Genomic DNA, 25,037 nt, shown 5'->3' on the forward strand with positions numbered 1-25,037 from the left:
TAATTAATAGTCTTTTAAAGGTATGCCGGGTTGTTCCCAAAGTTTATTAAATTTTTTAAAAGAATTGATATCTCATACAAATGCAATCCTAGCCATTGTAACTTACTTAATCCAATGGTTTAAAAAGTGTGTAAAAATTTGTGGTTTTTCGTGTCCCCGATCCTAACTCATATATTGCTTCTTTTTTTTTTTGGTCTGAACCACGAGGTGGTCCTGGTTGAACCCCAATTATGGGTGGCACCTTTAAGCCTTAACCATAACCCAGACTAATCCCCGCTCACACCGGTTCGGCCCGTAAGGGGTAAAGTGCTCGCCAAAGTGGTGACTCCACACGAGAGCAGGGATCGAACCCCTGACCTCTCTTAAGGAATGAGAGTGCCGAACCACTCACACCAACTACCTTGGTTAACTTATATATTGCTTTCAATGGCTTTAAAAAGAAGTAAAAATGAAAAATTAATTAAGTAAAACAAATAATAAATAAACTTCTTCCAAAAGGGCAAGCCACATAGCAGACAATACCTCTTTAAATAAACATCTTCCCGCTACATTCTTCTATAGCAAGAAGAAAGAGAAACAAATAAAGATAGGTACCCTTCTCTTGTATTCAGTGAAGCAGGCCGTCTATACTGAAACTGCTCTTCAATAAAAACCCACATTTCAGCTGCACACTGCTTCAACTGCAAGCTTCTTTGGTACACTGGGACACAAATCCTCATTAAACTTCTCTTCTGTTAATTCTATGGCACATTTGTTTTGATTTAAGCAGACCTGCAATAAGTAGAAAGCATCTTAGGAAACTGAGAATATAATTAAAATGGAAATATTTCAATTCTATGAGATGATGGTGTGGTTTATGCACATGACTAGCTAAAGCTGGAAATTTATGCTAGTGCAAGGCATGAGGTTTTTGGATCTGATGACAGTTTCAGACTTTTGCTAGAGCAGAAGTGGCTAAATCATAGGATCAAGTCACTGAAGCCGACGCTTATTCAACACTGGAAACATATATCTCCCCAAAAATTTGATCATGAGCCATGACACTTCTGTGAGAAATTCTACATTTTGAGTTTACGTATTAACATTTCACCTTCTCATTTCTTAAAAAAACAATTAATATCTGAGAGTAATCAAAGCTCGACTTTATGCTGTCCTTGATGACTGTTGAGATCCATGTGTGAAGTAGAGAGGAAAGTGTGTAATTGATATACACAGCTTCGGACTAAAGCTTTGAATTCAAATGATGCCCAAAAATGTTATTAAGCCTGCTGCTGACAAGCTCACTATAAATTTAGTTGATTCAAATACAGGGGAGTTTGGAGGTGCTTACCTTTTCAACCACAGAAGTGGAGTTAGGATCATGACAGTTACCCTGGGTGTAGGATCCACAGGAGCCTGTAGGATTCCCGAAGCTGGCAAAGTTTACAGTCGAAATATGTGTCCCCTCAGGGCACCTCAAATGGACTGTTGCAATGGTATTGTTACTTCCATTTCCCTCAGGCCAAGATTCAAGGTCAATAGAGGGGTAATTCTCTGCAACAATGGCACATACACCTGTGATCTTCCGTCTCGAGAATTTAATTTTCAGTGGATCTCCACCTTTCTCCTCGAATATCACCAGCACATTTCCAGATTGCTTGAACCAAGACCGTGGAACATGGTACCTGCGCCAGACAGAAAGACGTTACTTTTTTGTTGGACACAAACAATAGAGCTGCATTTTTCTGTCATGCAGTTTCGCCTCATGAATTTTAGAAGAAAATAACTGAGAGCTCCAGGAAGATGTAAATCTATTATAGTAAAACAAAGTCCTACGAATTTGATAGCATAAAAGAATACCAGAAAAATCAGTAATCATTAGAAGGGAAGAAAAGCATGTTACTCATATTGTTTGGGATTGTATCCACAAATCAAAGTAAAGTTTCTTATGCTAAGACACTAGTGTTTTGTCTTTTTGCAAGTGTGTGCCTTTGTAGAAAGAAAGTGTGTGTACATGCATGTGTGTGTGAATGCACGCCTGTGCTTGATTGCTTTAACATTCTTGATGGGGCAACAGTTATTTGAACACTATAACTTGGGACTGATCTCATCATCACTGCATCCTAATAACAGTGTAAAGCTTTTTGCTTTTACAGAACTCTCTTGAGTCCTGAGCTTTTTGCTTTTTTTCATTTTAAGATTTTGACAACTGGTGATGAAACTTATTCATGGCTGTCCGGTCCAATAATTTTCTGGCAGCAATTAAAAGGAAAGCAGCAGAAGACAATTGGCTTCTAAGTTTATTTCAAAAATAAAAAAGTGCATTGAACTTTTTTCCCTTGTTTTACCATCTTTGTGTTGGTCCTCCACATCCTGTGTTGCATTTGTCTGGATCAAATTTGCCTCTGTAATTGCATTCTTTAACACATCCATGAGTAGGGCTCTTCCTAGGCCAGTATCTTCCAATTTCTTCTCCATTTAACCAAGCTAGACCTTTTCCCATGTCAATCATATCGAGCCCAATAGGTTCATCACCTGGCGGAGGGTCCACATTAACCTACAATATTCCAAGTAAATTCTCTATTACCGCCCTTAACCAGCTGTTCTTAAATAAGGTAAGGGCTTATTTGTCAAGCATATGAAAAGTCAGGTTATCCAAGTCTTCACCTTATACCACGTCAAAGGTTGTTTCCTTGGTGGTTCTGAGGTCAAAACCCAATTTGCATTACCTAAACCGTCTCCCTTGTAAAGTCCTAGGTGTTCTCCTTGCAATCCAATCTGGGAATAGAAAAAAGAAATTACACGTCAGTCAGTTAAAAAAACAAAAGCTGAAATACACTTTCAATACAGATTCTCAAAAGGTAGGCTATATTCTTTAGAAAAATTTTGCAACTCAAAGTTAACCACATTTAAAACCATTCTTTACACCAAATCAGGCCAAGTGATTAAATACGTGACCATACCAGCACCAAACTAGAAAAGTTTGGTAGAATGAGGAAATATGCACCAATATATGTCACTTTGGACCAAACGATTGTGAACCAAGTGGGGAATTGGCTTGGCATAAGTTCTTTTCTACTCGTTAATTGATCAAGGACTTCAAATCTTTTTTATCTAGAAAGCTTAAATCACAATATGAAAAAAACAAAGAAATTGCCTTGAAATTGAGAGAATCAGTAGGAAATTACAAAGCGAAAATCTGATGAAAGGAAATCAATTGCGCACATGCTATATCTATAATCTGGGCCACTAGTGGCCCAACCTTGATGTGCTATCTTGGCATCTAAGTTGACCTTTGAAAATACTTTCCCTTTTCCTTGCAGACCTCCCCTTGGTACGCACAAGGATTTTCCTTGGAATATTCTAGACCACCTATTTCGGCCACAGTGCAAAGTTGGGTACAAACACCCATGTAAGAAATCAACTGGTTGCAGTTGGCATTCTGCTCTGTATTTTATGTTTCTTGTTTTCATTAGCTAAAGAAAAGCGAGAAGGAAAAAAAACTGATTGAAAGGGAGAAAATACCTTGTAGGTCCAATTATACGCAGACAAATCTATTGTCCCATTGTTGAACCCTGTAATGTTGACACTGGTTAGCCCTGCCCCTACCCATTCATAAAATGATCCTGCATTCTAAGAGCAAAAACAAGTAATTAATAAGATGTTAAAATTGTAGAATTAAAAGTTAACAAAAAGTTAACAATATACAAAGATGACTGGTAATGAGCCAGCTATATTCAATATAACATATATATATGTACGCATGTATGTATGCATAAGGAAAATCTCTAATGATGTTCTTTTGGAGAAAAAGACCGCATTGTGGAGGCTGACCCATCAATGTGGTCGAATGTATCAACTGTCTTTTCTCCTTTAGGTTTCCCCTTAAGATAAACAAAATTGCAGGATGGGCTCCAATACGTGGACTCCCTCTTTGGAAGCTCCCCATATTTATTCAAAAAAACTAACCCGAGTTCTGCAGATATATATTCAAATATTACACTTCTGACTTAGGGAAGAAGAAAAGCATGGATTATATAAAGAGTTGCTACTGAATGTCTGAAAGGGTACTTGGCACTAAAAGAAACTACAACAAAATTTATGAAGTTTATTACCTACTTTTGTTTTTTGTTCTTTTTCTTTCTGACTAAGATCAAAGATCACTGGCCGTAGAAATACTGCAAATCTGAATCATCTCACTAGAGTCCCTTGCATTTTTAATAATAGATATAAACAAAGAGGAGAAAGGAAAGCACCCAGAATGTCTTCTCATTTAAAATTAACTAAAACTGGTAGTGTAGGTTAGGGTAATAGTGAACTATGAATACATAAGAAAATAGATTTGAAAGAATGGATGGGAGAATGGATTTAAAAAATCATAACTAAATGGAATCCAACATTTCCAAATTTTTTGAATTGGCATGGTAGACAACCCTGACTCATAGGCAGACTCATAGTTGTTTTTCCATTGTGCATCAAATGAAGTGGTTGACACTAGTCTCAACTGAAAGTTAACAGTAAATAATCATGGCAATTAGGCATGACAGAAGACGAACATACCTGCAAACCAACTGTCATGCTTAGCAGAGCAATTTCATTCTTTCCTGCCTTCAGAGAGATAGGAGTTTTTAATTTGAAGGGTGGGTGCGTCCCATTTCCAGATGCACTAGCTGAAGATCAAGCATATATGACAATTATTAGCAAGAGCTATCTTTAAAAAATTTGACGAAAAAGTTATTGGACGGTGGGCTAATGGGTTAGGATTAGGACCAAAAAAAAAAAGAGTTGTATACTATTCCTAAAATCTTAAACCTGTAAGAATGTGGGCCAACTACTACTTTGTATTCTAACACTCCCCCTCACAAGTGAGGATGCAATTGCAGGGATTCAAAGTCAGGGTCTCCTGCTATGACACCCGGTTGAAGAGGATCCAATCCGGCACAAATTGGCTACAGGTGGAGAGGCCCAGGATCTTATATATCATGGGATTAGAACTGATGTGGGGTTTAATATTCTCAACGGATAACAGTCACTACAGAAACATGACTCATTTTAACAGAAAAAGAAGTGCATGCAAGTTTGCCTTTTGAATACTGACCATAAAACTTTTAGATCAGAATAATAACCTTGGAGTTCTTGATTCACAAAAGCATGGAGAGCATGACCCTTTGATTCAATTAGAAGAACTGGCGAGCTACCATTCTTTAGAAATGCTTCAGTTTCACCAACAAATATGCTGCGATTAAAGAATCCTATGAGTCATAGAAATTACTTGCTTCAGCTCTACAATGCACATTTAATCTATTTTACATATCTGTTACATCATGTGTGCACATTGGCTTAAGTAGAAAAGGAATCTCCAAAGATACTACTAAAAAAATTATACGAATTTTTTTTATAATCAAAATGCATATAAAATGGAGCAGTTATCGATATATAATAGAAAAATTTATAGAGCAGCAGCAGAGGAGCTTTTTAATAACTAAAAGTACGGGAAAAATAGCAAAATTTGGGTTTTAAGATGTGTCAAAGAACAAAATGAATTTAGTACCAATTTTCTATTTTTATCCATTGGATACCAATTTTCTATCTTTATGCATTGGAGACCATTTGAAAAACCAAATCAAGGGATCTAAGACTCTAATGTAGTGTAAATAATTAGCAAATTTAGGGTTTTAAGATTTATCGAAGAACAAAATGCATTTAGTACTCATTTTCTATTTTTATGCACTGCAGACCATTTGAAAACCTAAATCGAAGGATCTAAGACTCTTATAAAGTCTAAATGCATACAGAAGGAAGCTTTAGACCTTGATTCATAGAGGAAGAGTGAGTTTAAATATGAGTTTCATTTAAAAAGAAGAAAAACAAAGCTTTATTATTGAAAAAAGAAGAAAAACACAAATGAAATGGACTAAATTCCATCACATCCGAGACACACCTTTCAAAACATATTACACAGGATTATTTTTTAATTTTCAAAATTTAAGAGCATTTCAATTAAGGGTTTAGTTTTTTTAAAGTTTTAAAAACTTCAAACGAAAAATGGTTGGGAAGTTTGAAACTTTTTTTTTTGGAGATAGGTGTAATGATCTTGGGTGTAAATAGTACCTTTCAATTTTTAATGGCCCAAAAAGTCAATGTCACTTGGGGTCCTATGTTATCCCCATCCCGGACTATTTATTGCCTCTAAGCACGCTCTTGACTTAGCAATAAAAGGCCTAAGTGGCTACCAAATCCTTGATAAAAATGACAGAGAAAATGGTAAAAGCATGCTGTTATTTATTTTCATAATGAGCAAAGACGAACCTTGTTGTGTACCATAGATAGTCGGTGGTAAATTTTGTGGTGTTGATGTGATCCACCAAGCCATTTTTAACGAAGTCAGCTTCAGCCCAAATTCCAGGTTTCTCCACAAATACATCCCATTTGAGATCTTTAAAGCTTTTGTCAGGTGATACCACTGATGGCTGCAAACTCTCAGGTAGCATTTCAACTACAGAGCTCTGGTATCCAACCTGTTGGAAAATTTAAATCCTATGTAAGAAGCAGAACATATCTATATACGCATATATGCATGTATTCAGCATACAAGATAAGATAAACATATTAACAATTGAAAGTATATCTTGTCGGGAATGAGAGTACGCAGGCATCACAGAACTGAATTTTTACCTTTGCGGTATTAAATACTGCATTTTTGCAGTCAGGCAGTATGCTAACTGACCATGCTGGCAGATGATATGACACATTTCGAAATTCTACTGTCTTGTCATTTTTGTCGTCCATGTTAGCTATAAAGGCAGCACATGCTCCAGAAGAGTCAGTATACACATCAGCCTACAATGCAGGGTACTGTTCAGTAATATTTCCCTAGTTGTGAAATAGATTAAAAGGAAGTTTTAATTTGGTGAAAATATTAAAAGAACAAATTGGCAGAACCGAATATTACAACATGAACTAAAAAGTATAAGCAGTGGACATTTAAAATATATATATGAAAATTTATTTGATAAGAAAGACTGTGCATTAAAGTGCAGAAGTAATCCCCCAAGAGCATAAAAGAAAAGAACATTAATACAGAAAACTAAATACTACAACATGAGCTAAAACGTATAAGCAGAGGAAACAAAAAATATGAAATTTTATTTCATGAGAGACTGTACAATAAAGTGCACAAATAATCCGCCAAGAGCATAAAAGAAAAGAACATTAATACAGAGAACTAGATCTAGAATAAGAAACCACAGTTAATCAAGCTGTCCCTTTTCCCTTACCCTGCACCTTCCCACAAAAAGTTACACATTCTTCCTTCCAATTTCTTAACAATACCCCAAGGAGCCGTAAATAGAGAAACATCGTAAGTCGGCAAGCTACCCAATACCGATTGCATTAACGTTAAACGTCCCCCTCTCGACAAGAAAGCTTTTTCCCAACCCTGCAAGTGCCTCTCAACCTTCTCTAATGCCAGGTTTCAGAAGCTAGCACTTCTCAGATTACTCCCCATTGGTAGGCCCAAATATTTTAAAGTCCACAATCCCAATCCACAACCCCACAACTCTGCCAACCTCTGAACTTTGCTATCCTTTGTGTTAAAATCCAACATCAAACATTTTGACTTGTTAATTTTCAAGTCATAGTGTACAAAAAAGAAAAAACCAGCAAAGATAGCATGCTCCTCCATTTCTGTTCATCATCAGATAGGAAAAATACTGTATCATCCACCAATTTCAGGTGTGAAATTTCCAGTCTATCTCTTCCTACATCCCACCCCAAAACTAACTGATTTTGTAATGCTTTCTAGACTAATCTACTTAACACATGAGTTATCAACACCAATAAAAAAGGAGATAGCAGATCTGCTTGCTTATCCCTCTTGAGGCACCAAATTTTCCCTTAGGTCTCGCACTAATTAAAATGAAAAAGATGGACTAAGTGCAAGCATTCACTGATCCATCGCCTCCATTTAGTTTTGAAGCCCTTCTTCTCCAACACAAAATCAAGGAAATTCCACTCCATGTGGTCGTAGGCTTTCTCAGAGTCAATCTTGAACACAAAAGCTTCCTTTTTCATAAGCAGCAGAGAATATGACTGTACAGCTAAAATTGAATTTAACACATCCACTAACAAGAACCACATAGCAGCTCCTGTACAAGTACTACCAGCATATCAAATTAATTAGAACACATTCAAGGATCTTTGAAGACGAAGTCGGCCAAATACCAAGCTTTAAACTAGTTTCCTTTGATTACTATATCTAGGGCAAAAACAAAACATTAATATCTAGCAATGACAAAGACGAATACTGTCAGAAAATATACCTCTTGGGAAGGACCCAGCGAAACATTAATTCGCTCACCATTGAGCGTGATATGCTCACATAACTTAATGGCTCTGTGAAGTTGCTTAAGGTGGCCCCATTTTGGAAGCCTAGGTAATCCTATAAACGAAATGAAAACAAGAAGTACATTAGAATTTAGTATCACAAATGTTGGGTATATTCATATTCAGATTGGATATATAAAAGTTGAAAAAAAAAATTTGAGGCATCACAATAGCTAACCATATTCATCAATTGGTGCCTCATAGTCATAACTCGTGGTAATGAATGGTCCACCTGAAGTGCGACCAAAATTGGTTCCTCCATGATACTAAACCACAAAAGAAAAAAGTAACAACTATGATAATTACGTTAACAAATGTAATGCCACCAACAATAGAGAAATAATGAATGAAAAAATTGATGAACATGGAAACAAAAAAACAAAAAAAAAGTACCAAAGGAGAAATCTAATGGCAAAGTTACATAACATACATGAAAATTTTGTCACAGAATTAATGAAGTACCATGTAGTAATTTTGAACACTGCCTCCTTTTTGGAAAAAGCGAGCTACAGAATAAGCAATATCTTCAGCTGGCCTGTGAGGATTTCTGGCGCCAAATGTTTGAAACCTGAAATAAATGGGAGATTGATCCAACCACATAAGCTAAGAGGAAATTTTGATTCAGAAAGAATCAGCATATGGAAAGAGAGAGAGTACTGTTCCAAGATAAGACTGAAACAGCTACAGCAGAATTAAATTATGAGGCACCTAGTCATAGGTCCCCAATGCATATATATATTTCTTACCCAGAAGCATGCACCCATACTTTGTATTCTAATCCCCCATGATATATTACTCAGCGGCAGTTAGAGGACTGTAACAATCCATTTTAAGTCAGTTGCAGTTAGACCCACTGTAACTCAATTGCCGACTGAATATTCACCAATGTATCCTTAATGGAAAAAACCTCACACCCTAAATCCTATATCTTAATCTCATAAACTCCTTAAAACCATATTAAAATAATAAAGCCAAACAACGCCTAATGAACCCATAAGACATTAAATAAAAATCAGAGATTGAAGTCATCCTATTTGTTGCACAAGGTAGCTGGAAACTACGTGCGACTTAAGGTGGAGCAAACAGGATGAAGCATGCTACATAATTGCGTTGGAAGTCACCCTGTAGGGTGCTAAAGGAAGCAAGGCATGATGTGTAGTCCAAGGTGTAGGCACACACCCTAGGTGCTCAGATGCAGGTTCTTGGATATGGGTGTATCTCGAGACGTTGCAGCAACACATGAATGCAGGCACATTGTGCGGTTCAACGCCTATCATGCTCTACTGTGACAACCTTAGTACCATTTACATTGCTTCAATCTAGTTTCATGCTTGCACCAAATATATTCAACTCCATTATCATTTTTTATTGAAGCTTGTGATATATAGAAGCCTCCATGTTCAGTTTGTTTCTTATGCTGATCAGACCACTGACACTTGATGATTCTCAGGAAAATATAAATAAATAAAACAACTGTACGATTAGTAAACAAGAAGCCTCTGGAAAAAACTAAACAAGGACCTAGATCAGTGATTCTATCCTAAAGAAGTTAAATCAAGGCAACCACCGCATTCCAGAAAACTAGATAACATCTGCTTCCCGATCTAATAGAATAACAGAGAAAGATAGCCCCTTAAACTCCAAAGCTACAAATGCCCACAAATAAGCCCAAAACTGCACACCCTAACCTATAAACACTCCTCCTCACCAAGGAACACTTTTAGCTATTGTGTTTTTTGTTTTTGAGTACATGAATTTAGAATATAACACCCACATCACAATATCTAATACCTTTGACTTCTACACTCATTGCCAACCAGTTTTGACTTGGGTGCTCTAACTTGAACTTGGTACTAGAGTGCGGAATTCATCCTCATGTCAAGCCAATTTGGCTATACGTGCTCCACGCCATCTAACATCATTGATCCACATCTTTTTGCTCAATATGTCTACATGTGAGGGTGTGTTTTGAGAATATAAAATTTCACATCCCAAATTCTAAGCCTTGTATCAGAATATATGATATTCCTTTCCACTCATTCTGTCCCAATTGGTTTTTGGTTGGATGTTCTACCCTCAACTCATTCTGAACTCATTTGCCATAGACTATATAGTTTTCAGAGGTCTGTTAAACTGTCCGTCAGTGATTTTAGTTGTGTATCATTTGCATATATTAGGTGTTAGTTTGTAGACTTACCTAATTCGAATATATTCTCTTGAAAGAAGAATATATTGAAAATGGTTAATTCGCGAAAAATAAAAAGACAATTTTGTCTTGAATATGTTAATAGAAACCATACCAAAAAAAATTCGATGGGAGCTGGCATAACAAAAGTATTTGATTTTCAAGCACCTACACTTTCATGAAGATGGCTAAATGATGATGATATCATAACAAAAAGATTAATAGAAAAATTAAACATAGAAATGAAATAGAAACAGAGAGACAAAGGTGCAATACTACATTACCAGCCAGGCCAATTCTCTGTCCAAATTTTAGGTTTGTTCGGATAGATAGGTGTAAATTGATCACAGTAGAACGAGTTACAAGTATTTATCTGCAAAAGAAACATGGATTGGGATGTCATACTTTTCGTAGAATGCTAAAATTCCCAAACATCCAAATCTTATATAATTTTAAGGTATTAGTCCATACATAAATCAAACAAGAATTCAATACACAGGTCATATAAAAAAATGTGCATAGATACAGTGATACCATGACTTTCATATCACATGACCATTCAAAGAAGAAATAATGGCATCTGAACTCCTGAATTACTTGTGCAAATTTTTTCTTGTGCAACACAGAGAGAGAGAGAGAGAGAGAGAGAGAGAGAGTCAAGATACCCTTGAGTAAACCATAACAATCCAGTCAATAAATCAGTAACTGCTTAAACCTGCCTGTGATTATAATGGGTTTATATATAAGGGATCCCTTAAATAATTTTATTTGAGGGATGACCTTTAAGGTACCCTACGATTTTTTTTTCCAACGATCGAAACTATCTAATTTTTAAGTCTTCATTCATTAATCATCCTTGCCAAAAATTGGACAAATCGGAAACCATTTAGACATTTAATTGTGTCCTAGAAAATCAATGAAAACGGTGCTTCAAGAAAGTACTAAAATTTCAATAATTTAATTGAGTGGTCAAATGATATCGGATTCAGGTGATTTTTTGCAGAAATGATCTTTGAATGAATATCTACAAAATAAACGGTTTGGATAAATGAAATACAATGTATGGTGGGCCCTACATGGGTGTCCCTCAAATAAGGTTTAGGGTTTATATAAATATATATATGAGAAACTGCAAGGAGAAATTCCTTCAACCTTATTTTTCTATTGTATGATACAGAAAACATGCCTAAAAAAATCACGTCAGTAAAAGGCAAGGTGAACAAACGCACATTTTTAAATCTTAAATTGTTTTGACATAAAAGAATTCTTCAATTTAGTTAATTGAAGTACAGAAGCTTGAAGAAAAATGTCAAAATTAAAAGTTTTAATCTGACCAACTCATTATAACAATAATATCGTTCAACTATACATGTGCAGATACTCTCCCAATTCCAGAAGTCAAAAACCAAAACTTTTTTATATTGTTTCAGTCATAAATAGGCAGAATCTGGATTCTGTAAATTATATATAATAAATTAATAATTGTAAATAAACACTAAACAGTACTTCTCTAAGCTAAGATAAAAAACCTTTCAAGTGACCTTACCACAGACTCTGGAGCATCAAATTGTTGGCACATGATCCAAGGCACGCCTATATTCTGAGAAACAGCCATGCTAGCAGCCCACATGGCATATTGTTTACCCCCATCTCCATAGTCTTTTTCATAGTATCCATACTCATTTTCTATCTGCAGCGAAAGAATTATGTTGAGTGAAGCTTAACATCTGTTACAAAGATGTACATTAATGAAAAAACCGAGTAAAAGAATCTGAAAACCTTTTTTCTGTTCTTTTCTTTCTTTTCCTAACAAGAAAAATTCAAAACTAAAACATAGACAAAATTCCCAAACCCTTCAATTGATTTACTTGATCGAAAAAAGAAATTTTCAGTTTTGGAAGAAGACAATTATAAGTGAAATCAAACCAAACAACAAAAAATTAACTGAACATACGGCTCTCTAGAATCAGAATCTATGGAAACTTTCTCATATCAATTTATTATAATTTAAAACTGATAAGTAAGTCTACTATATTAGCAAGATGTGTCTTCGAAATTTACTTTCACATAACAATATCCTTTTTAGCTCAGGGAAATTTTTAATTTCAAATACTAATCTCCTTTACATATAAACATTATCACTTGCATAAACAATAATGTAAGCAAACTTAAATCTTATTGGGATAATAAGATTCAAAATCTAGGGACACTAACAATTTCATCAATTCTGTTGAGAATGGATGGATTTCATGTACCTCATCCTTTAAATTGTTAACAAATTTGTGTAATAGAAAAACTAAAACAATGATCTGTAAAAATCGAAAATGAATTCCAATCACACAATGTGATTAGGGAACTAGAATGATTACACAATGTCACCAAGATGAGCTAAATAAAAATCTCGTAAATACAAATGCTTTCCAGCCAAGAAAGCAAATCAGAATAAACAATTATATAGAAAGATCACCAGGCAAATCAGAATCAGAATCAGAATCAATCTGGACCTAGAGCTCCCATTTTAGTAGAAGAAAACAAGGTTCACAAATCATATTTTCTTTTCTATTTTGACATCTTTAGTACGCTTGACAGAGTAGAAATGCAAGATTTGGAATAGAAACAATTATCTAATGTATTCATCTCTCAAGAAGGATAAATATATAGAAACCAAATATTTACCAATAAGACAACTACGTTTAATTGACAAAACGTAACCCTAGCATGATGCTGTATAATTGCACAAAACCAGGACATTTGATTAACTATCACTAAATGGTTTAACCAAAAATAAAAATTTCATCTAAGTGCTTCCGAAATCAAAGATACTTGCCTGTGCCAAGATAATGGGACCTCCTTGTGATGCAAAAAGCTTCTCCTGTTTCATAAGGTTAACTATGAATGCTGTGAACTTCTGCATATGATACTGAAACCCCAGGAAGTAGGCAAAATCAGTTAGAGAGGGGAAACTAATTAATTTCAAATGGGAAACAGTTATGATGTAGCACCTAAACAGAAATACATGAAGGAGAAAATAGAGGGGATGAAGAAAATTGGTTTAATTATTTAATCACCTCTACATAAATTGAAACACAATGGCCTGGTGATTGAAGCCAACATGAAAGTAAGAATGAAATCCAATCTCTATCCCAAGATCATAAGAAAATATGAATATTCTTGGAACATTATCGATAATATTTCTACCCTAGGCAGTAACAATTTGACTTCCATACCTTAAAGGGCTCATTTTCAGTTCGAAATACAGTGCCAGGCACATAATGCAGCCAAACGGGTACTCCTCTGTTGTATTAAACAAATATTTCTTAGGAGTTCTCAAACAATAATTAAAGTAAGAAAAGTAGCTGAAAAAAAGTATGCAACAGGAGAAACCAATATTACAATCCAAAATAGAATGGCATACCCAAAGTACCATTCTGCGGCAACAAATGGGCCAATTCGAAGAATCAAGTACATCCCAGCCTGCTCGACGATCTTCACAAACTTCACCAGATCATATCGTCCCCCAAAATAATACTGAAAATCCCAATTAAGACATTAAGTACCTCTTAATCCATATGTCACCAAAAAAAAAATATTAAAAAAAAAGAGCTTTTTCCTTTTGGAATTTCACTCACATTGCCTGGAGATGGTTCATGACCATTCCAAAAGACATATGTCTCAATCACATCCACCCCTCCTTCTTTTGCCGTTTGAACTAGATTCGGCCACATCTAGACCACGCAAACAAACCACATTCAAGTTTTGAACCAAGTAACAATCCAACGCACAAGCAATACAAAAAGGGAAACAATGGGGAAAACCATCAGATAATGAAACAAAATTAAATAGATGTGCTTAGAGGGTCTTCTATCAAACAATTAGGCTCCATTAAATTGCCAAGGAAAATGCAGAACATAAAAGAGCTATCTCTAGCTAGCTAGTTAACTAGAAAGAAAGAGTAAAGTAAAGTGGGTTTTTGATAGAGACAGTTACCCCTGGGACACTGCGAGGGTAGTGAATGGCAGCAGAAATGAGTAGCTTCCGCTGGCCATCGATTATCAGAGACCGACTGTCGTAGCTCACGTTACTTGCCATCGCCATTGCCGACCACAATGTCAAGCTCAGTAACAGCGAAAACAGTAGCCATGGCAGCTTCATCTTCTTCAGAGAGCTAGCTAGCTATGAATGAAGCTCAATGGCCTTTTATGTATGAATGTGTGTGAGGGAGACGGACAGAAAAGAACAGAGCATGTGAAATTGGGTAATCTATTGATGACGAATAGCTCAGCAATCTCAGTGGGACAGGTACTGCCTAATACTGTCCAATCCAATCCCAGTAGTATTTTCTCTTCTTTTCTTTTTTATTTGTATTTTTATACAGAATAAATAAATATTTGAAAAAATACAGAGAGAGGGTTTTTTGGGGTTTTAGGGAAGTCGGTGGATCTCATCTCTGACAATCACAACCTCCGGTACAATCCCAAGATTGGCTGCAGATTTCATGTCATGTCAGAGTCATGTGGGTGGTTGGATACGTGTTTGTCCTAACGGATCTTTTTCTTTTTCTTTTTCTTTTTTTTTTGAGAAACAAGTTTCATTAAGAGCACTTCCGATAGATAGAGCATCTCCAGCGCAGACTCAAAACCAGGCAAAAGGCCTCCCGAGCAAGCCCAAGTCGCTCCAGTGCAGCAGCCTCCAGCCCGGTTTGGTGTGGGTCCCACCAGTCTGGGCAAGTCCAAGGGCAGGTTTCGCCTGGGCTTCAGCCCGAGTCTTGTGACGTCAGCGCTGGAGTCACGCTGACGTCAGCGCGAGGTAATTCAAATTTTTTTAACCGTTAGCGCGTGAATTACACGTACCAACGGTAAAAAAAATTTGACTTCCGCGCGCTGGCGTTAGCGTGACGTCAGCCCTGGCAGACTCCAACAGCTATGTGACACGTGTCGCAACTGGGACGCTCCGATATGTTTTTTTCCAGAAATCCGACGGTCCTCGTTTTTTGGCCAAAAAAATTGCAAAAAATATCCAAAAAATTCTGAAATTTTTTAAAAAAATTATGTATTTTTTCCCTATAAATACCTAACCATTTTATTTACTTTTCACACCAAATCTTCGTACAATTTCTTCTCCATCCAAATTTTTTACTCTCCACTCACATTATTCACTTTCCACATCAATTCTCCATACAAACTCTTCTCCTTCCAATATTTTTTTCTCTCCACTCACATTTTTCACTTTCCACATCAATTCTCCATACAAACTCTTCTCCTTCCAATATTTTTTACTCTCAACTCACATTTTTCTACTACTTTCCATTTGTATAAAAAAAAAAAAAAACAAATGGCATCTTCTGTCGAAGCCGGAGGCTCATGGGCAACTCAGGAAGATATTGCGTTGTGTCAGTCTTGGGTGAACGTTAGTCATGACCCTATCACAGGTTATGAGATGAAGTTCCATCATATGTGGAGCAAAATTCATGGAGAATTTTATCAAAGATTGAGTTCCATTCGGACCGAAATGGCCTTGTCTAGTAGATGGAAATTTCTGAATAAAGAGTTGGGGAAATGGAGAAATGCCTTGACAAAAGCAAGGGAGAACATTCGAAGCGGTCAAAATCTATCCGATGAGGTAAAATATTTATATTTGCCATTTTAATCAATTTAAAGTAACTTTTTTTTTTGTGCATATTCTATTTCTTTTTCTTGCATAATTTTTTTTTTTTCTTTTTGCATATTCTATTTCTTTTTCTTGCATAATCTTTTTTTTTCTTTTTGCATTTCCAATTTGTCTATATTTTCTTGCATAATCAATTTTATTCTTGCATTTCCAAATAGTTTATATTTTCTTGTATAATAATTTGCACTTCCAATTATTTATTTTTAATAGTTCATACAAGCACAAATGTGGTTCGGTGCCATGGGGCAAGGCAAAAAAAGTTTTGTGCATTTCCAATGTTGAGAAGTTGTGAAGGATTGTTCGAGATTCAAAATTATTCTCACCGGTCCGCCAGTTATATTGAATGAGACGCCACTCCACGATTCGCCATCAACCGATTCGCCATTGGACTCCCCAATGGAAACGGAGTCACCACTTCCACGTCCGCCAAGACCTATTGGGAAAAAGGCGGCAAAGGCCAAGAGAGGTGGCACTTCGAACAATGAATGTGTACAATTATTGGAGCAAATAGCTAAGAATTGAGAGAAACTTGAAAAGAGATGCATTGGACATGGCAGGAGAGGAAGCATTTGCAATTCAACAGCAACAGGCACAAGAAAAAGACATGGAGGATAGAGAGATGAAAATCATGGCCATGGATACGAGCCATATGTCTCCTGAAACAAAGGCCTATTGGAAGCTAAGATGAAGGGATGTGATGAGAAGAAAACTTTTCCAAGACGACGGACCTAGCAATACGGATTGGTTAAATGATGAAAACCATTAGGTTGTATTGAAACACCTTTGCCATATGTTGTATTGTTGTATTGTTGTATTATCCTTTAATTTGTTGTATTGTTGTATTATCCTTTAATTTGTTGTGTTGTTGTATTATCCTTTAATTTGTTGTGTTGTTGTATTATCCTTTAATTTGTTGTATTATTTCCTTTTTATTCAATAAACAAAGCATTAAATAATATGACTATTTATTAAAAACCTTTGAGCATCAACACAAAGATTAATTAAAAACACACCTTAATTTATTGCAAACAACACACAAAACAAACCATACATAAGAGCATAATAATAAAAACAAGCATAATTCCAAAAAACACCACACACAAAATAAAGCATAATTAAAAATAAAGCATAATTCCAAACAAAGCACTAATCTTGACTTCATCCATTGTGATTGCCTTTCCTCTCCCACAAGTGCTCGATCAAGTCAACTTGACGTCTCTCGTGAACATATGAAGATTGCATTTCTTGATAACGATCAATCCTGGGGTTGTTGAATTGACCATCCCGAAGTAACGGATCAGGCTCCATTGGTAGTCCATTTGGTCCCATCGGCCTTTCATATATTCTTGTCAACGCCGTGTTCATGGGATCAGGTTCAAATACCTCTGGAGCATCGTAGTCATACTCATCCTCCACAATCATGTTGTGGAGGATGATGCAAGTCATCATAATACTCCGCAGCACCTCCTCATCTAGCATCCGAGCAGCACCCCTGATAATTGCCCAATGAGCTTGCAAGATACCGAAACACCTCTCCATGTCTTTCCTGTAACCTTCTTGAAAGGAAGCAAAGCTTCTTTCCATCTCGGATTGAGGATTCGAAATTGTTTTCATGAATGTCGTCCACCTAGGATAAATTCCGTCGGCAAGGTAGTACGCACCAGAGTATACGGTATTGTTGATTTGGTACGTGACCTGGGGGGAATGACCTCGCAATACCTCGTCGAACACCGGGGATTGACCAAAGACATTGAGGTCATTCTGAGATCTGGCAACCCCGAAGAAGGCATGCGAAACCCAAGTGTCGAATGAAGCTATGGCCTCCAAAATTATACTTTTTTGCCCCTTCTGATTCCCGTACTCTCCTTGCCAAGCAATAGGACAATTCTTCCACTGTCAATGCATGCAATTGATGCTTCCAATCATTCCTGGGAAACCTTGATCCTCACCTTTTTTTAGAAGCCTTTGCAGGTCCCTCGGCGTGGGTTTGCGAAGGTACTCCCTCGTGTACAAATTCTCCACTACGTTACAAAATCTCACCAAGGACTCTAGGATAGTAGATTTTCCCATTCTTACAATCTCATCCACCTGCTCTGCAGATGCCCCATAAGCAAGCATCCACAAAGCAGCTGTAAGTTTTTGCTTCGGGATAAGACCCAAAACTCCAACAGCATCATGCTTTTGAATGAAGTATGTGTCGTAATTACAAATATCATACATGATTTTTTGGAACAACTGTGGCTGCATTCTATATCTCTCTCGAAACTTAGAAACAGGATATAAGGAATTTGGGATAAAGTAATCCTCCAAGAGATTCTTACCCCGAGACTCCCTACGTCTGTCCACATTCGGGGCACGACGACGGTGTTGCCTTGATTGATTAAGCATACACACCGCTGCTGCAAGCATTTGTTCCTCTTCGGCGTCTCGATCTTCTTCAGCACGTCTACGCCGGATTTCTTCCCTTTCTTTCTGTTGCCTCTCCAACACCCTCCTCAAGTTTGACATTGAGAGTAGAAAGTGTTTTGTAAAATATGAGAAATGAAGGAATAGATAAGAAATGGTGTGAGAGGTATGAGTTGATGGTGTAGTTTTATAGAGGGATTCAGAAGATAGAGATGACACGTGGCACAAATTTAGAGGGTGAAAATCTTATCAGAAATCTGAGATTATAATTTTTTTAAACATATCTGAAAATATTATCTGACATGGGACACGTGGCACAATTTTAGAGGATGAAAATCTTATCTAAAATATGAGATTATATATTTTTTTTAAATATATGAAAATCTTATCTGACATGGGACACGTGACACAATTTTAGAGGGTGAAATTCTTATATGAAATCTGAGATTATAATTTTTTTTTAATGAATATCCGAAAATTTTATCTGGAATAAGACACGTGGCAACCGAGATTCTCATCCAAAAATCTTTTCTGAAAAATAATGGACACGTGACAACCAAAAATCTTATCCGAAAATTTAATTACGAAAGATTATCAAAATTAATGGTTTAAAGTATAAAAAAAAATATGAAATAAAGTACAATGAATAGTATTTGCCTTAGACTTGCCCTAGACTTAGCCCTCATGGGTGGAACCACAAATGCAAAGGCTGACACTATTCACATGAATAGTGGCAGCCCTTGCTTGCCTTTGCCCTAAACTTAGCCCTTATGGGTGGAGATGCTCTTAACCCCTTGCCATGGCAAGGGGGGGCTAAGGCAGCTACTATTCACATGAATAGTAGCTGTCCTTGCAAAAAGCAATGTGTGTTTCCAGTAGTTGCCATGCCAAAGGGCAAACACTACTCATTTTTTTGTTTTTTTTCACAAATTTGTTTTACTAAACAATTAATTTGGACAATATTTTTTAATAAGATTTTTGGGTTCATACTTGTCAATATTTATTATAAAATTCATATCTCATAATCGGATAAAATTTTCGGATAAGATTTTCGGTTTCAAATTTCAGATAAATTTCATCTGAATTTCAAATTTCAGATAAGATTTTCACCCTCTAAAATTGTGCCACGTGTCATCTCTATCGGTCTAAATTTTTCTATAAAACCAGAGGCTCAGCTCATATCTCTCACACCAGATCTTCTCTATATTTTCATTTCTCATATTTTAGAATTCATACTCTATTCTCAATGGCAGACATGAACGAGGTCTTGGAGAGGCAAGAGCGAGAAACTAGAGAAAGAAGGCGTAGACGAGCTGCAGGCAAAAGGGCGCAGAGAGAACTAGATCAGCAAATTGTCACAGCAGTGGCTTTGCTTGATGAAGAAAACCAGAGCCACCGTAGTTCACGAGAAGGCCGTGGCCCGAATGTGGACAGACATAGTCATTCTCTGGGTAAGAATCTTCTGGAAGATTATTTTATCCCAACTTCTCTGTACTTTGATGTTCATTTTCGAGCGCGATGTAGAATGCAACTCCATTTGTTCAATAAAGTCATGCATGATATTTGCAATTATGATGAATACTTTGTTCAAAAGAAAAATTGTGCTAGAAATTTGGGACTTCTTACTGAGCAAAAGTTCACAGCTGTTATATGAATGTTGGCGTATGGGTCATCTGTTGATCAGGTGGATGAGATTGCCCGGATGGGGAAGTCCACTGCTTTGGAGAGCTTGGTGAGATTTTGTGATGCAGTCGAAACTCTGTACACCAGAGACTACTTGCGCAGACCTACACCCAGGGACCTGCAACAACTTCTACAAAAAGTTGAAGCTCGAGGATTTCCAGGAATGGTTGGTAGCATCAATTGCATGCACTGGCAGTGGAAGAATTGCCCAACTGCTTGGCAAGGAGATTATGGGAATCATAAAGGGCAAAAAAGTATCATCCTTGAAGCCGTTGCTGGATTTAATACATGGGTTTGGCATGCGTTCTTCGGAGTTGCCGGATCTCAAAACGACTTGAACATCCTTGGTCAATCCCCGGTGTTCAACGATGTTTTGAGAGGTGAAGCCCCGAATATCACCTATGAAATCAACAATACCGTCTATTAGAATGGGTATTATCTAGCTGACGGCATCTACCCGAGGTGGACCACATTTGTGAAATCAATTCCGCATCCCCGATCCTAGAAGCAAAAATTATTTGCTGCCTATCAAGAGGGTTACAAAAAAGATGTGGAGAGGTGCTTTGGTATCCTTCAAGCCCGATGGGCTATTATTAGGGGTGCGGCACGTCTGTTTGATGAGGAGGTGCTGAGAAGCATAATGATGACATGCATCATCCTCCACAACATGATTGTGGAGGATGAGTACGATTACGGTTCTGCAGACGTGTACAAACCGGATCCAATGAACACGGCCTTGATAAGAATTTATGAAAAACCCATGGGGCCAAATGGAGAACCAGTGCAGCAGGAACCATTGGTTAGGGACGGTCGTGTAATGGCCCGTATGATTTATTGATATACAGAGATGCAATCGTCTTATATTCATGAACGACGTCAAGTTGACTTGATGGAGCATTTATGGGCAATGACGGTGAATGAAGTGAAGTAAAGAAGTTTATTTTATTTATTATGTTTATGTTTTATTTTTAGTTATGCTTTGTTTTTTTAATGCTTTGGTTGTGGTTTGTTTATTTTTAATGCTTTGAATGTGGTTTGTTTTTTATGTATGGAATGTCTTAAATAAAAAGGTATTTTATTGAATGCTTTCTTTATTCACTCAAATAAAACCAATACTACTAATGAAATAAAATACATGAATTACAACTAATTTTGAAAACAAAACATTAAAATACAATGAAAATAAAAGGCAAGCAAACTAACTTAATGGTCTTGATCATTTAACCAATCCGTGTTGTTAGGTCCATTGTCACGAAAAAATTTTCGTCTCATAACATCCCTTCGTTTTAGCTTCCAAAATTGTTTTGTTTTAGGGGACATATGGTTTGTATCCATGGCCATGGTTTCCCGATCCTTCGTCTCAATGTTTTGTTTGCGTACATACTCCCTTTCTTTTGCATATTCCACTTGAAATGCCCTCTCATCTTCTGGGTTTTCTTGTCTATTTCAAGTCTCATGGCACTTTGCCTTTCAATTTCCTCCAAAAATTTAGATGTATTACTAGTAGAATTACTCCCTCTCTTGGCCTTCGCCGGCTTACTCCCAATAGGCCTCGGCTCCCTTTCGATGGGTGAGTCTTGACTCATCAGGGAATTCATAGGCGAATTTGATGCCCGTGAATCATGGAGTGACGTCTCGTTCAACACCACAGTCGGACCCGTTGGAATAATTCGGAATCTCTGACAGTTCTTCACCACCTCCCAACATTGGTTATGGTTGAAACCTTTTTTTCCTTACACAGTAGCACCATACCACATTTGTGCTTGCAAAATCTAAAAAAATATATATATATTGGAAATGCAAGAAACTTAAAAAAAATATTGGCAATGCAACAAATATAAACAAAGTAATGGAAATGGAAGAAATATTAAAAAATGATTGAAAAATCAAGACATATTAACAAAATATTGGAAATGCAAGAAACATTTAAATAAATATTGGAAATGCAAGAAATATTAACAAAATATAGAAATTGCAAGAAACATTTAAACAAAATTACTAGGACATTAAAATTAACAAAACAAAAATTACAAATAATTTACCTCATTGGTAAGATTTTCCCCGCTCCTATGGTTGTCCATCGCTTTTGCCAAGGCATCTCTCCATTTCCCCAACTCTTTATTGAGAATTTTCCACCTACTAGACAATGCCATTTCCGTACGAGTCGAACTCAATCTGTCACAAAATTCTTGATGAATTTTTTTTCCACATATGACAGAATTTTATCTCATTATCCGATATGGGACAATGACTAATTTGGACCCAACACTCACACAACAAAACATCTTTCATGGTGCTCCATGCCCCAATACCGTCGATAGAAGAAGCCATAATATGGTAGACAAAAATAAAACTTGAAAGTGAAAAAAATATTGAGTAGAAAGTGAATAATAGTTGAAGGAGAAGAAAATGTATGAGGATTTTGTGTTAAAAGTGAAGAGTATTGGTTGGTATTTATAGGAAAAAATTCATTAATTTTTGGGCTTTTTTTTTTAAAAAAAATTCGAATCCTTTTAAATTTTTTTATTGCATAAATATTGGTTGCCGTTGGATTGGAGGAAAAATTCGGATCGGACAGCCCAGACGACGTCACGTGTCTGCTAGCCGTTGGCGGAACTATAGCTCACGCGTTTGAATTTTTTTTAATGTTGGCGTGAAAAAATTTTGACCGACGTTAGCACAAGATTCGAGCTCACGCACGGGCTCGCTTCCCCCTCAGGCCAACCCAATCTACTAGGGTCCACCTCCTGCCCAAGCCAACCTACTCTGCTAGAAACGGTTTTTGGGCTCAAAACGCCCCCAGCCCACCCGTTAGCCTCTCTGCTAGAACTGCTCTAAGAGCACTTCCACCCCAAAGGGCAAGGGTGAGGCAAAGGCGAGGCAAGGTTTGTCACAATTCACACGAATAGTGGCATGCCTTGCTTTTTTTTGTTTCCACCCCAAAGGGCAAGAGCAAGTGGCGGAGCCAGGAATTGTTATGATGCAGTTAGAATTGTTGTTAGTGTGTTACTGCTTGATTAATAAATCCCTATTGTTTAGGGATATCTATTTGTTTTCACTTAGTCTGTTACCATGTAATAGGTTTGTTAAACGTGGGCTATTTTTCCATTCGTAGGTTACTCTTTGTAAGGCTATTTAAACAGTCGTTTCTTCTATTATTAATCTATCAGTTTTTCTTCTAAATACTTGTGATCTGAAAAGCTTTTGTTTCCAACAATTGGTATCATAGCTTCCTTCTAGGGAGCCTAATTTGAAATCAAAAGAAGCAGCAGTCTTCTAGGTGTGAATATGACATCAGAGAATAGCTATGTGCAGCCAGCGATTCCTAAATTTGATGGGCACTACGATCACTAGTCTATGCTCATGGAAAATTTCTTGCGATCAAAGGAATATTGGGGTCTGGTGGAGAATGGGATCCCTGTAGCAGCAGGAGAAGCAGATCTCACAGAAGGACAGAGGAAGGTCGTTGATGATCAGAAGCTGAAGGACCTGAAAGCCAAGAACTATCTGTTTCAAGCAATCGATCGTTCAATCCTAGAGACAATTTTGAACAAAGACACATCAAAGAATATCTGGGATTCTTTGAAACAGAAGTATCAAGGCACCACACGGGTCAAGCGAGCACAGTTACAAGCTCTTCGTAAAGAGTTTCAGATTCTTCACATAAAGGCAGGAGAATCCATGAATGAATACTTCGCCAGGACTCTCACCATAGCAAACAAAATGAGGCTACATGGTGAAAAAATGGGAGATGTGTTAGTCATTGAAAAGATTTTGAGGTCAATGACTTCTAAGTTTGATTATGTTGTTTGCTCCATTGAAGAGTCACATGATTTAGACTCTATGTCCATCAATGAGTTCCAGAGTAGTTTACTTGTGCATGAGCAACGTATGAATGGTCACGTCAAAGAAGAACATGCATTGAACATATGATGAGTCCTCTGGAGGAAGAGGTCGTGGACATGGAAGTTTTAGAGGAAGAGGTCGAGGGAGAGGCAGGAGCTTTGACAAATCCACAGTGGAATGTTACCACTGCCATAAACTAGGGCATTTTCAATAGGAATGCCCAAGCAAGGAGAAAGGAGCAAATTTTGTAGAGGCTGAAGAAGAGATATTTCTGATGGCCTATGTTGATGATAAAAGCATGAACAAGGAAGATTTGTGCTATCTTGACTCAGGTTGTAGTAATCATATGTGTGGGAAGAAGAATGCTTCTCAGATTTGGATGCGAGCTTCAGAGACTCAGTAAAGCTTGGAAACAACTCAAGCATGACAGTATATGGAAAAGGCAATATAAGGCTACGAGTAAATGGGGTTGATCAAATCATCACTGGAGTGTTTTATGTACTGGAGCTAAAGAATAATTTGCTGAGTATTGGACAATTTCTATAGAAGGGACTTACAATTGTATTTCAACATGGAAAGTGCAAGATCTTTCATCCTGAAAGAGGCTTGCTTATGGAGTCCGGAATGTCATCCAACAGGATGTTTATTCTACTTGTTGCATCTCAGCCAAGAGAGTCTACGTGTTTCAATACAGTCACAGAGGATCAAACACATCTTTGGCATTGTAGGTATGGACACTTGAATTTCCAAGGTTTGAAAACTCTCCAGCATAAGCAAATGGTGAGAGGATTACCCCAAATCAAGACTCCTTCCAAAGTATGTAAAGATTGTTTGGTGGGCAAACAACATAGGGATTCATTCCCAACAATGAGCACTTGGTGGGCCT

At 37.0% G+C, this 25,037-nt stretch overlaps 1 protein-coding gene across 2 annotated transcripts; it reads right to left on the minus strand.

Moving 5' to 3' along the window:
• Positions 1-460: 460 nt before the first annotated feature.
• BGAL10 (beta-galactosidase 10) lies at positions 461-15,033 on the minus strand. Of its 2 annotated transcripts, none has more exons than XM_088251611.1 (19): positions 14,537-15,033; positions 14,179-14,274; positions 13,965-14,077; positions 13,777-13,843; positions 13,377-13,475; positions 12,096-12,239; positions 10,834-10,922; positions 8,827-8,932; positions 8,543-8,630; positions 8,301-8,419; positions 6,655-6,819; positions 6,289-6,497; positions 5,106-5,215; positions 4,540-4,649; positions 3,505-3,612; positions 2,647-2,757; positions 2,328-2,536; positions 1,331-1,664; positions 461-771 (listed from the first exon to the last, which is right to left on the minus strand). In XM_088251611.1, the coding sequence occupies exons 1-19, from the start codon at positions 14,699-14,701 to the stop codon at positions 661-663; spliced, it is 2,553 nt and encodes an 850-aa protein (XP_088107737.1). In that variant the 5' UTR covers positions 14,702-15,033; the 3' UTR covers positions 461-660. The 2 variants fall into 2 exon arrangements, with proteins under 2 accessions (XP_088107737.1, XP_088107738.1); XM_088251612.1 differs by having other exon boundaries at positions 13,377-13,469; positions 14,537-15,030.
• Positions 15,034-25,037: the final 10,004 nt, after the last annotated feature.

This window comes from Prunus avium, chromosome 4 (assembly GCF_965620075.1).
Source record: "Prunus avium chromosome 4, drPruAviu1.hap1.1, whole genome shotgun sequence".
In the NCBI taxonomy this organism is placed as follows: domain Eukaryota; kingdom Viridiplantae; phylum Streptophyta; class Magnoliopsida; order Rosales; family Rosaceae; genus Prunus; species Prunus avium.